This window comes from Phodopus roborovskii, unplaced genomic scaffold (assembly GCF_943737965.1).
Source record: "Phodopus roborovskii unplaced genomic scaffold, PHOROB, whole genome shotgun sequence".
Lineage (NCBI taxonomy): Eukaryota > Metazoa > Chordata > Mammalia > Rodentia > Cricetidae > Phodopus > Phodopus roborovskii.
Window position 1 is genome coordinate 735964 of NW_026125489.1, and position 14040 is coordinate 750003.

At 42.2% G+C, this 14040-nt stretch overlaps 1 protein-coding gene across 4 annotated transcripts in view; it reads right to left on the reverse strand.

Annotated features, from left to right (window-relative positions):
- Positions 1 to 362: 362 nt before the first annotated feature.
- Sarnp (SAP domain containing ribonucleoprotein) overlaps positions 363 to 14040 on the reverse strand; it is a 48187-nt gene continuing 34509 nt past the window's right edge. For 3 of the 4 annotated variants that reach the window (XM_051176021.1, XM_051176019.1, XM_051176020.1), the window contains 2 exons: positions 8468 to 8557; positions 5990 to 6274 (listed from right to left, as the gene is read on the reverse strand). In XM_051176021.1, coding sequence (XP_051031978.1) covers positions 6233 to 6274; positions 8468 to 8557 — 132 coding nt within the window. In that variant the 3' untranslated portion in view covers positions 5990 to 6232. Of the gene's footprint in view, positions 1030 to 5989; positions 6275 to 8467; positions 8558 to 14040 lie in introns of those variants that run through there. The other variant, XM_051176022.1, reaches the window with a different exon arrangement.

A 14040-nucleotide genomic window follows, 5' to 3' on the forward strand; every position in this document is an offset into this window, starting at 1 on the left:
CCTCACCAGTGGCCTCTTGGCTCCAGAAGAGAGTCTGAAGAGGTTGTGGGGGTGGGGTGAGATCACAGCAAAATGACCATGAGTAGAGCCAGCCATTATGGTAGAGAGAGTGCCGAACTGAAGCCTGGCCAGGAAGGTCTGTGCTTCCCAAGAGCATGTTTCTCTCACCTGGGCCAGACCGTAGGAAGGACAAAGGTTTGTGACTATCCCTGGCACCTAACTCCTATCCTCATAGTGAGAAAGAAAAGGAGATGTCTCCTATGAGGAATGGACAAGGGTTATTAAGCCTTTCAACTCACTTCCCATGTAGCAGCTGTTAGTCCCAAGCCTCCTCTCTGGTCCCGTTCTTCGTCATTTTTTTCCTACCCCATCTTAAAGAACAAGACACATTTGACCATCAACACCAACCACACTAACTTGGTGGAGGAGAGGAATAGGAAATCAGAAGATGCTTTCCTCTAAGGTCTAATGCCTCTTGACTTTGGAAAAGGTAAGGGTGGGATAATTAGGTATCAGGTAATCTCTATAGTTTAGAGAGCTGGGGCATTAAACTTCAAATATTGCCTCTTTATTACCACCACCAGGTAAATACCTTTCCAGGGGGGTGAAGGGCTCTCTTATGAACACAAACCTGAGTTAACTCTCAGTCTCCTGTTCTTTGTGTCCCCTAAGAGGCTTGAGGACATGGCCTAGCAGTTCAGTGGGAGCAGCTCAGTAAGGGTACTTCCTACATCTCACCTGTGTGGACTGGCCAGTGCTCCTCCAAATTATCATTATTAGTGTAATTCTTTGTGTATTTGTTACATCGTGTGTGTGGTTGCCTTTGTTTGTTAAGGGTGTTTGAGGAGTATGGGCTGACAGGGGCACTGGAATGCTAGGAAAGGACTTCAGTGACATCAAGGTTTCCAGGAAGGAACCATTGCAAAAAGGCCATCAGGCAGATTTCCAGTTATGTGACAGAGGGCAAAGATGGCCATAGGGTGCTCTGAGTTTTTGGAACAGTCACATGACACAATCCAGCACTTGAACCTGAAAAAAGAGAAATAAAAGCAGTCAAAGAGTTTAGAATTCCATGGTGGGTTCTTCTCCCTAATTGAGCGCCACGTTTACACTTGGGAGACCAAGAACTAAAGAAGCTCTAAAAGAACCTTTTTTTTTTTTTTTTTTTTTTTTAAGAAAAAAAGGACTAAAAATCTAAGGTCCGAGGAGCAAGACGGGAAATCCTAAGGGCATGGGAATGAACTGCCACGTACAAACTGAGGATGGACAGAGGCTGGGAAAGGAAGAGGACTTAAACAGTCCCAAAGATTACAAAAACATCTAGCCCCTACCGAATGAAGACCCTAGGAGTTCAAATGGCCTAGCAAAGAGTCTCTTTTCAGTCCTCTAACCCTGGCTGCCTCAACAGTCCTGCCAAAATCAAGCTGGCCACTCCCCATTGTAGTTAAGTGTTTCTCCACCTCATTAGTTCTATCAAAGCTTTCCTGTCAAATAAGTGAAAGGGAGCAATGCCTGGGCCTCTTCTCAATCTCACCCAACTGCACCCCTGCCCCAAAGAAGCTAGACTACATAAACACTTATACACACAAAGGCCAAGACTGCTCCATTCACCACACCATCCCACCCCATCCATTAGCTGGGGGCTCCCACTTACCCTAGATCTATTTTACTTTAGTAAACTTCAGAGCTAATACTCACCGAAAAACTACTATGTAAACTACATCAGGTATGTGTGCTAAGCACATGATAATGTCATTTAATTCTTACTGCAACCCTCACAATAGTTTGGAAAGAGTCACAGAGCCATTAAGTAATTTGCCAAATCAGGATGATCCAGAAGTAGAAGGTAGAACAAGGAATCAAGCCCAGGTAGTTCACGAGCAATAATATGTTTTAATCTGTTGTTAAATGATATGAGAGATGGAAAAGTGAATTCAGGGACAACAGAAAGTGAAAAAGTTGAGAAACACCTTGGATTCAAAGGGTTGGCAGGGTACAGAACCTTTTCCAAGGTCTTTCAAGAGACAAACAAGTGATAAGCTTAGCGATGGGGATGTAGCATAGATGGTGTTTGCCTAACAGTTCCTGCCCAGTATCACACAAAACCAGGCATGCTGGCACAGGCCTGCAATCCAAGCCCTACGGAGGGAGAAGGAGAAAGATCCAGAAACTCAAGGACACCCTCAGCTTGCTCCATAGCTCATTTGAGGTCAGCCTGGGCTGCTTCAAGAGGGAAAAAAGAAAAGGGAGGCTAGACTTTAATAAACAGGAAATAAGTTTGTCAGAGGCCTTGTGGACAAAAGCGCAGTAGAGGAAAACTTACACGTAGTTCAAGGCCAGCCTGGTCTACAGAGCTAGTTCTAGGATGGCCAAGGCTACACAGAGAAACCCTGCCTCCAGAGACAAAACAAAACAAAAACCAAATTATTCCAGCTGGGCATGGCAGCACACACCTTTAATCCCACCAACACCTGGGAGGCAGAGGCAGTGGGGTCACTGAGTCTCTTGGCCAGGCTGGTCTACAGAACAAGTTCCAAGACAGCCAAGGCTACAGAGAAACCAACCTGTGTCAAGAAAAAACAAAACACAAAGTCACTATCTCATCTCAACTATCTGCAAAATTCCCTTCTCCCCGTTTCTCATGTCAGACTAACAACTCTCAAAGATTCAAGACATTCTGCTCTTGTACCTTCCTTCCTATAGCCTTCACCCCTGACCCTTCCAGCCTTCTTCTTTCAGCAGTTTTCAGAGCTGGCAGAACCATAAAAAGGTACAGCTTTATAGCTAAGGGATCCAGTCCTCACTGAGACTTGCACAGACCAGACAGACCCCTTAAGAGCTTCTGGGGAATGTCGATGCTGCATCAGCCACAGAAGACTGGGAGATGAGGGATGATGCCTGTCTGGCCAAGCAAAACGGACTGAGGGTTCTATGACTCAATTAGTAAAAATTAGGCATTCTGATCTACTCGAGATCACTTTGTGGGATGACTAAAAGGTCACGGAAGAGGATGTTCAGGCTTAGAAGCTAGGAGAATCCAGAAATGGAACAAAAAGGGCTAACTAAAAAAAGCCAAACGTGGTAGTATACACCTTTAATCCCAGCCCTCAACAGAGGCAGGTAAACCTTGAGGCAGGCCAGGGATATAAAATCAGACCCTGTTTTTTGGTTTAAGAAATGGATAAAGCAAACTAAGACAATGATTGTACCTTAAAAGAAGAGGACTGGCGCAAGTCAGTAAATGCTGCTGCTCAAGTATAAAGAACCTGAGTGTAGACCCCAGCTAAGTCTGTAGCATTTGTCTGTAGCCAGCCAGTAAAGAGCCCTGTCTTGATAAAATTAAATGGTGACCCATTAAGGAAGAAACCTAATGTGGACCACCAGCCTCAAAAGGCACACATACCTACCCACATGAACACATGTATGCATCACACACCCATAAAAGTAAAACCACAAAGCAGAATCTTAGCCAGGTATGGTAGTAATTCCACCACTATTAATAATTCTAGCACTTAGGAGGCAGATGCTGAAGGATGCTGTGAATTTAGAAACAGCCTGGACTACAAAGTGAGACACTGTCTCAAAAATGAAGGGTGTAGGAAGAGCAGAGAGAACCCTGTGTTAACTGAGTATGCCTCTGGAAGGTTATAAAAGATAAAGATCAGAGCTGGACTGTGGTGGCACACACCTTTAAACCCAACACAGGGTGTTGGGGATCGGGGTGGCAGGATCTCTGAATTCACAGCCAGCCTGGTCTACAGAGCAAGTTTCAGGACAGCCAGGGCAACAGGAAGAAATTTGTCTCAAAAAATCAAAACAAAAAGAAAAAAAAAAAAATCACATATACCAGGAACGACTTTAATACCCACATTCAGGAGGCAGAGGCAGGTAAATTTCTATGAATTTGAGGCCAGCCTAGTCTATGTAAGGAGTTACAGGACAGCCAGGGCTACCTACACAGATAACCTGTCTCAAAAACCACCCCACATTGAAGGATTCCCCCATTGCTACATTCTATTATCAGCATCTACTTTATTCCTTCAGTATTTATTTGCAGTCATTCTGGATTATAAATCCTAATGAACCTATACTCTGTCTCCTAATACAAAACAGCAATTCTTTAGTTTTCAGAGGAAAACATCACCGAGAGGGGAAAAAAAGTAACTGGAGGTTATTTATAGCCTTGTGTAAAAAAAAGAGGGTAGGGCTGATAGAGGATGATGGGAAGAGAAACTCATCTGATCACATCATTGATTTGGCTGAGGAGGCGACAAAAGTTTAATCTTTAATCAACTTCAAGTTTTTCCCAAGGTCTCAGAAGAGACAAATGCCACAATAATAAATGGGCAACCTTTCCTGGTAACCAGTGAAATTCCCTTACTGTCTACACTTAGGGCCCCACCTTTCTGAGGAGCCAGATACTCTGTAGTAGCCTGGAATTTGCACTCCCCCAACCGCATGCGCCCCATGAGTGTTGTGATTACAGGCACACATCATGCTTCATGGTACAAGACTGAAATGTTAGAAAGGCTAACTTTCCATTTTGGTAGAAGGACAAAGATTCACATCATAGCAACCCAAGATTTAATTGTTGGCAGAGAAGTTTTCAAATAAGGTAACTTTTAAGACTTTCCCAAAGAAATCTCCCAAACCAAGCACTTACTGATCTGGAAATACAGAGATTAAAATGAGAAACCCAAGGCAGATGTGTGGTGCTTGCCTGTAATCACAGCCCTAAGAAGGCTAAGAAGGCTGATCCAATTCAAGACCTCCCTTCTGGGCTGCACTGCATGTTCCCAAGCCAGGTTGCAGTGAGATCTGTCTCAAAATCTACCAGGAAAAAAAAAAAGAAAGGATGTAGAGAGGGGACCTACATTAACATATCAAAAAGGCTAAGTAGCAGGTTTCAGATCTACATATAACTTAAGGGAGGAAAGAGAAAGGAGAATGAATTTTAGTGACATCCAAGACACATTACCACTGTGGCTGCAAGCCTGATTAGAAAGCGCAGGCGTGGTTGGGACCACTGTGCAGTAGTCATGCATTTATCCAGCAGGTACAAGGCCCTGTTTGATCCCCGGTACTGGGATAGAGGAGCAAAAACACCAGGCATCATCTTGTTCTACTTATGTCCCAATAACCTAGGTAATGATACTTAACACCTCTGACTTCTGGTCTCACTTTAGATTTCTACACTTCTACCTCAGGAGTGGCCAGACCTTTTACCACCAAGGTCCCACACACTCAATTCTGTTCTAATCAGACAATACAATGTTAGACCACTCTGGAAAGCAGGCCCTTTCATGATGGATTCTATTTTACCCAGTTGGGTTTCATTCAAAGCAGAAGACTATTAATTCTTAGTCTCATATCTTATCTACATTCCTAAAAATCTCCCACACTTTCTCCACATTCTCTCAATAAGTTATTTCAACCTCTTCTTAACAATCTACCTAGCTATTCATGCATTTGGCATTTGTTTATTTACTTGTTTGGTTTTTCAAGCCAGGATTTCTCTGTGTAGTCCTATGTCCTGGTAGATCAGGCTGGCCTCAAATTCAGAGCTCCACCAGCCTCCTGTGTGCTGTGATTAAAAAGGTATGTGCCACCACTGCCTGGCTATTTCAACCTTTAGGTGACTTGGCCTCAACATGAAAAATAAAGAGTCAGGCGTTGGTGGTGCACACCTTTAATACACACATCGGGAGGCAGAGGCAGGAGGGTCTCTGTGAGTTTGAGGCCAGCCTGGTCTACAGAGAGAGTTTCAGGACAGGCTCCAAAATAATACAGAGAAACCCTGTCCTGAAATACAAAAGAGTATCAAGAAAATAATAAACAGGCTTAAAAGGTAGACTCAATCTTCTTATCTTCTCTTCTGTGGGTTAAAGGCATTACAATTAATTCCCCCTAATACCTGTCAATGACACTCACTCCCAGTGTGGTCTAATCTGGCTCTGGCAATTTAAAGGAACACCTAATAAAACGCATGTTCTCTTTTCTTTCTTTTTTTATTAATAAGCAAATAATTAAAAACAAAAATATAACAACTTAAATGCAGAGTAGCAGTTTAATCAAACTGCCGCTGGAATCCAAGGATGTACCTACGGTACATGCTTCCTCACTGTGAGGCACACGTGTGTGTGTGTGTGTGTGTGTGTGTGTGTGTGTGTAAAAAACCATGAAGAATTTGAGAAATGGAAACCACTATGAGGCAGAAATCATGAACTTTTCATTATGCAATCCCAAAACGCTCTGCTCTTTTCCTTTTCTTTGCCTGTAATGAAAAAGCAAGAAAAAAAAAAATTAGATTGTAAGACAATAGCAGATTAAGTTCCTGGCAGCTTTAATCCAAATCCACATTAACTGTCAAAAGGCCAAGGAGAGATAACTACTAACCCAAGACTTTATTCCTGAATCCCTCCAGCTATCCAGTCAGAAGAGGGGAGGTTTAGTGAAAAGGAAAAAGTCGAGACACGAAGGTAAAACGTCTCCACACACATAACACAAAAATAAAGGAAAAACAAACACAGGGAGGGTGGGGGATGGAAAGAGTGACAGAAAATGGAAAGACCTCCTTACTATTAGTTGAAAGAGAACATAGCGGTTAGAATGAGGCAGTAGCTATGTCTTAGGCCTCCCGTCCACAGAGAAGTTGACTCTTCAAGACAGAAAGTGTAGAAGGAAGGGGATTGGCAAGAAAGTCATTATGGCGCTCTCTCTTTCTCTCTCTCTCTCTCTCTCTCTCTCTCTCTCTCTCTCTCTCTCTCTCTCTCTCTCTCTCCCCCCCATCCTCGTCCCTGGTTTTTCAAGACAGGGTTGCTCTGTGTAGCTCTGGCTGTCCTTGAACTCAGAGATCCTCCTGGCTCTCTGCCTTTGTAGTGCTAGGATTAAAGAAGTGTGCCACCATGGCCAGTAGGTAGCCTCAAATATATGATCCTCCTGCCTCTGCCTCCTGCAGCAAATCCTACCACAACCAGTTTTTGGTTTTTTCCTCCTACATCAAGCCTCTCCCCTATCATGTCTGAATACTTATTCTTCAGCAGATCGCAACAGACAGCATAGTTACTTTAGGCGCCTCCTTAATGACCAGGGTCATCCGGTGAGTACAATGGGGCCCAGCAGTTATGTGTATTATGCATGTCTTAGAGAAAGCACTGTTGGGAAGAGGGCACACAGTCAGCTGTGAGCACCCAGGAAAAACACTCATGTCCTGTATCTTCACTTCAGCCACCGCCCCAGAACATAGGAGAGTTCCCTGTAGCAATTCACACTGCAGGTCTGATGCAGAATACAATCCTTGAAATGAAACAAAATTCCTCTGCTCCATATAAACTGCATGAGCTTCAGAAGCTATTACTCCCTTATACACAGTGACTACCAACCAAAGCCACTGTTGCTACCAACCTCTTTAGCCTGGAAAAGCCAATGCACCCCACTTAGTGAAATACCTGGCTTAACAACAGCTTCCATGTAAGAAGGAAATAACTCCCGCCAGCACTGAGGCAAGCCCTGTCTTGTTAGATCAGCAAGGAAGCAGAAGCATACACTTACTGCAAATAACAAGTTATTTCAGTAGGACAAAGTTGGCAGATCCCTTTAGTTTTTCTCCTAGTAAAGAGCATAAACTGATCTGACTACAATTTTTTTTAAAGATTTATTTACTTTACGCGTATGACTATTTTGACTACATACATGCATGTGTACCACATGCTGGGAATCAGACACAGGTCCTCTGCAAGAGCAACAAAGTGCTCTTAACTGCTAAGCCATCTCTCCAGCCCTTGATCTGTAATTTTCATGACATATATACTTATTTATATAAAGAAACTTTAGGAATTAGCAAGATTGTTCAGTTGCTTATTGAACAAGCAACCATTGGGACACACAAAGAAGCAGAGCTGGCACATGCCAGTAACCCTATCATTGGGTAAGGGGAAGAAAGGCAGATTCCTGGCACTCACTGGACCAGCCAGCTTAACCCATCAGTGAGAGACTCTCAGAAATCAGACAGGAAAGCTGGGAGTGGTGGTGGTGGTGGTGGTGGTGATGTACACCTTTAATCCCAGGGAGGCAGAAACATGCAGATCTCTGTGAGTCTGAGGCCAGCCTGGTCTACAGTTCCATGACATCCAGGGCTACACAGAAAAATCCTGTCTCAGAAAAGAACAAAACCCAAAAGAGCATCCTAGAAGGATGAGGGAAACAGGTGGGAGTGTTAGCCAAGTGAACCTGATAACTGAGAACTGGAGTTCAATCTCCAGAAGACACACAGCCTGGAGTAAGCTCCACAGTGACAGAAACAATGAGACTGCCTTCACACCAAGAGGGACTCCCCAGAGCTGTCCTCTGATGTCCACACACGAGCCTTGACATGTGAGGGCATGTGTGCGCGTGTGCACAATTCTGGTGGGTTGCTTGTTTGACTGATTTTATTACAGCTCTACGAAGCATTCTAAATATAGTTCACCTCTGTATCCTCTGTAGTTCCAGTTCCTGCTGAACTTGTCACAATCCCAAACCTCTCCTTCCTTTTTTTCAGCTTCTCATCATCTTCAGACTGTCAACAGATACAGAAAACAGTTGAAACAAGTTAGTCTCTATTTACAACGTTTATAGGAATAAAACTGTAATTTACTGGTTACAATATGCAAGCCAACCTTATATATAAAGAGCCAAGGATCACACAAATACAAAAGACAAATAAGAAAATAAACACCCTAGCATAATGGTTTAGGTACAATTTGACCCCAAGGGTTCATGTGTTGTAAGTTTGGGGACTGCAGCTGCTCCTGTGACAATAGTGGGAAGTGGGAAGGTCTTTAAGAGGCTGGGCATTAGAGGCCTTGGTTAGCTCATGGGTAGTATTATTTCAGAAAGGATTAAGGTTATTCTTGTGAAGAAAAATTATTCTAACCAACCTAATCTCTGTGTCGTGTTCTGACTTCCTATTTGGAAATGTGCTCTTTTCCTCCTACAACATCCCTACACCATGATGTCACAATCAGGGAGGCGGGACCCTTGTTGCTGTTAGGACTTCCAACCTCTAAAACTGTGAGCTAAGCAAATTTCGTTATCAAGTTACTCAGTCTCAAGTGTTTTCTTACAGTAATAAAAGACTAATACAGTTAACATATAGTGTCTTGTACGGAGAGTAACTAAAAACTTTTATGTTAAGTAGGGCCTCACAACTCTTTAAGTGCAGTGAAAAAAGGCATTGTGATGAGTGTAATACCAGCATTTAGAAAGACACAGGAAGATTGTAAATTCAGGGCCAGTCTGGGCTCCAGTGAGTTCCAGGCCAGTGTGAGCTACATAGCAAGACTCTCAAAAACTAAAAGGCTAAGATTGCAGAATCACAGTAAAGTGCTTGCATAAGGACAAAAACTCAGTCCCCAGATCCCATGTAAGAAACTGGATAAGGAACCATGTTTGTAATCCCGACACTGAGGAGAAAGAGACAGGCAGCTACATCTCTAGGGTCACTGGCCAGCCAGCCTATAACCTACTCAGCAAGCATCAGGCCAATGAAAGAATGCCTCAAAAAACACAGTGGAGCCAGCTGGACGGCTGAGCCAATAAAAGCACTTATTGGCAAGCCTGACCACCAGAGAACTGATTCCTCTAGGTTGTCTTGTAAGGCAGCCAGTCAGACAGACAGACAGACAGATACATACACACAGCACCTGGATAACACCTGAGGTTGACCTCTGGTGTCCATATATACATGAACCCACATACATTCAAATAAAATATATATTTTCTTTAATTTTAAAAGAAACTTATGTAGGGCCAGGTGGTAGTGGCACACACACGCCTTTAATTCCTGCACTTGTGAATTCAAAGCCAGCCTGGTCTACAGAGCGAGTTTCAGGACAGGCTCCAAAGCTACAGAGAAACCCTGTCTTGAAAAACAAAAAACAAAACAGAACAAAAAAACACATATAAAACAAATTCCTTTACTCAATAAATACTGACAATGCAGAAAAAACATTCCACTGAATAGAGCCTACAGAAAGTAAGATGGTGAAGACAACTATTTGTTGTTCACTACTCACAAGTTCCAATAATGCATGCCAAGTAAGAAAAAGAAGAACAACACTGTAGCGGCATCTGGCTTTGCCAGTGAACTTGTGGAGGTGGCCACACCCTTTGAGAGTGGTTTCAGGTTCAGATGTGACCCCCTTATCAGGAGGAGGGGCTGGCTCCTGCTCTCTTGGGTCTCAGTGAGAGCATCCAAAGGGCAGACAATGCATCTTCTGGAGCAGGAAGACTGTGGAGGTTATGTACTCTTATCTGTGTAAGTGCTTCCTTAATAAATACCTAATTATTGTTTATCTTGGGTCAGAATTACATTTCAGAAATCTGCTAAGAGAGTCAATGGCTTGCTTGAGCTATCCAGTAAGTCACAGAAGCACTGAACTTATGTAATTAAACATTTTAAATTATTTTATTATTTTATGTGTATGGGTGATTTCCCTGAACATGTCTGCCATCACATGTGTGCCTAGTGACCAATGAAACCTGAAGAGGGTGTTGGATTCCCTGGGACCAGAACTATAGTTGGCGGTGAACCACCATTCAGGTCTGAACCACTCCTCTGGACAAGCAGCTAATGCTCTTAATTGCTCAGCAATTTCTCCAGCAGGAAAAACAGTTTTTAAGTAAGACAGGTGACAACTACAGTCATACACCAGACAGGCTCTGGATATTTCCAAGCAGTTGTGAGATTCAGGTCTGCCCAGTAACTGGGGAGAATGGTTCAACTTGCTATGAGTGGAAGCTGGCCATTCTCTTAAAGCTATCTTATTTTATTTTTCTTAAAGCTATTTTAAACATCTAGGCTTCAGCTGAGTAAGATGAGGCACACCTGTGATCTCAGCAGCTGGGAAGGTGTGCTGAGGTTTCAATGACTGGGTATAATTAGGAAAGACAGTAAAAGAGGAAATACAAAATAATATATATATAAAACCAAACTATATTAGGTCCTCACAAGACCTCCCACAACTCTCTGGAGAAAGCAGAAGGGCTGTTTTTGTTTTGTTTTGTTCGCCACCCCCCTTCCCCGCCCCTTTTGGCTTATTTGTTTTGAATCAGGTTTCTCTTTATAGCCATGCAGTCCTGGAACTCCTTAGGTAGACCAGGCTACTTCTAACTTAGAGATGTCCCTGCTAGGATCAAAGGCTTAGGCCACCATGCCAGGCTGTTTGTTTTCACTGTTAAATGCAGTTCTGTGAGGTTCTTCTATGTTAGATTTTTGTTTAAATTTTGATTTTTTTTTTTTTTTTTTGGTTTGTTGAAATCCCAAGAATCTGTTATTCTACAGGTCACATTGTCTCTGAATATGCCAAAACCAGAGTCCAAACAAAAGATAATCAAGAGACCTACAAAGTACAAGGATTTTGCAATACACTACTCTCTGAGCCCCATCAAGAAACTGCTCTTGGCTGGGTGGTGATGGCCTATGCCTATAAATCCCATCACTTGGGAGGCAAGGCAGGTGGATCTCTGAGTTCAAGGTCAGCCTGGTCTACAGAGTGACCTTCAGGGCAGCTAGGGCTACACAGGGGCACCCTGTCTCAAACAAAAAAAATAAAATAAAATGAATAAAAAAATTTCAATTCCATACTGACAGCACCTGAGAAAGCTTAAGACACAATATACTACAGCTGACACGGCCATATTGCAAACACAAACCCGGGGCCTTTACCTTACAAATCCCATTACCCATGTTCAGCTGGAATATGCTTATGCTGAGCCTGTGTGTGTGTGTGTGTGTGTGTGTGTGTGTGTGTGTGTGTGTGTGTGTGTGTGTGTGTGATACACGTATGTGTTTATGTGGGTGGGGACCTAAGGTCATTGTAGTTGTCATTAATCATTCTCCACCTAATATATTTAAACAGGGTCTCTGATAACTGCTAAACTCAGATCATGTTTGGGATAACTGGCTTGCTCTTGGAGTTTATTACCACTACTTTTAAATGGGTTTTAGGGACCTGAACTCTGGACCTCTTATCTGGTGAGCTATCTCTCTACCCTCAGGTATTTTTATTGAAATATTTCTTCTGTTCCCTTGAAGCCTAAGACTACCAAAAATTTTTTAAGCTAACCATGCCAGTTCTTCACACAAGGTAGAATCACAACAGAGTGGTTGGAATCAATTACTAAGGAAACTCCAAATAGCTGAACACATGATTGGATGTAGGGTCAAAATTTTAGGTGTGAGCCAAGCACAGTCTTGTCCACTGGGTTCTATTAACTTACCATTCTTACTAGGTACCATACCCTTTATTGACTTAATCAACTATAATGATTAATAACTGGAAAAACAAATAAATACAGAAATAAAGCTCAGTACTGAGCTGAGGTTCTAACTCTAGATTCCTGAAGAACTGTGTTTACTGACTTATAGGAAATCACTTTGTTATTGACAGGATCTTTCTATGTAGCCCCCAAGACAGCCATGAACTCAGCAGCTTTTTGCTTCAATATCCAGTGTTGGGATTATAAATATACATTCCACATTAGGCACAAATCAACATTTTCAATAACACTGCAACCATAAATTCATTCATTCGTCATTCAAATTATTAACTGAATCCCTTTAGATCAAGTACCACTTGAGGCCCTGGGAATGCAGATATGAATAAAATAAAGATCTTATAAAATTAACCTCATGAGGCTAATAAATTCACCATGGAGTTACTGTAGAGATATGTGGAATTCTTCTCTACCTTACTGAGTTATCAAATCAGGCCTGGGGGGCGGGGGGAGAGCAGTGATTTTCTTGGTAATCCCAGCTCTAAAACGTGCTTTTCATAAGCAACCTGTCAGCAAACTGTGTACCACCATTAACAGCAATGCAACTATACTTCTCTCTTCCTGTTGCTACAAACTCTACAGCCAAGAATGTGGCTTATGTTTGAGAAGCGATTTTGAAAATATTAGAAAAGAGCACTCCTGGTGGCAGGGTCAGGGGAGGGAGGGAGAGAAAGGGAAGTGGGATCGATATGTAAAATAAGAAATAATAATATATATATATAGAAAAGGGCGGCCCAGACCAAGTCCAGTGTTCAAGAGCTTGTATAATCCCAGTCATTTATAAGTTAAAGAGAATTGATTTTTGAGGCCAATCTGTTATAAAATCCTGTCTCAAAACAAAATTTTATTTTTCATACAGTATAAGCCATAATATATAAATTTGGTGCCATTTTATCTATTGTTAGTTACATCAGTCTACATTTTATAATACCAAAAAGCTAAAAAAAGAAACCATTTCAATACAGGTACATCTGGAGACCTTACACATCTTATAATTACTCCATTCTTCCATAGTTTTCCAAAATATAAAATGGCACTTTACATGCACTAGAACATACCAGCTGGATTCCTCATGTAAAATATATAAGAAAATCCCTTTAGACTGGACAGTCTCACAGCAGAGGTGGGACAGAGAAAAAGATTTTGCCTTAAGACAATCTTGGATATGATTAAAGAAACACAAAAAATAAAGGCAATTTCTATTTCCAATTAGCATTTTTCTCCTTCAGTGGGTCTTTCTTTCACTTGGTAAGAAGTACAAGGAAGTTCATTTGTAATTGTTCAGTTGTCTCTTTTGTGTCTGCACTCTGACCAGGTGGGACTTTAGGTTTTTCTGAAGCACATTTGTCTGCAGGCTCTGCAAAGAGCTGGCAATGTAGCTCAATGGTAAGAACACTTGCCTAGCCTGTTCAGGCCTTGGGTTTAACCCACGGTACTGTAGAAAGGAGGGAGAGAGGAAAGAAGAAAGTAGCCAAAAATACTAAAATGGAAGAGAGAAATACGAAATTCAGAAATACTAAAATCAGTATCAGAGGCAAGTGCTTGGGAAAAGCAAAATGATATAGTTAGTTATAGGACTGCTGCTAGCTCTTAAGAATTCACTCCACCCAAGCCTGGTACAGTGGCAGACAGTATCTCTACATGTTCAAGGACAGCCTGGTCTAAAGAGTGATTTCCAGAACAACCAGAGTCACATAGAAGACTCTGTCTCAAAACAAAAAA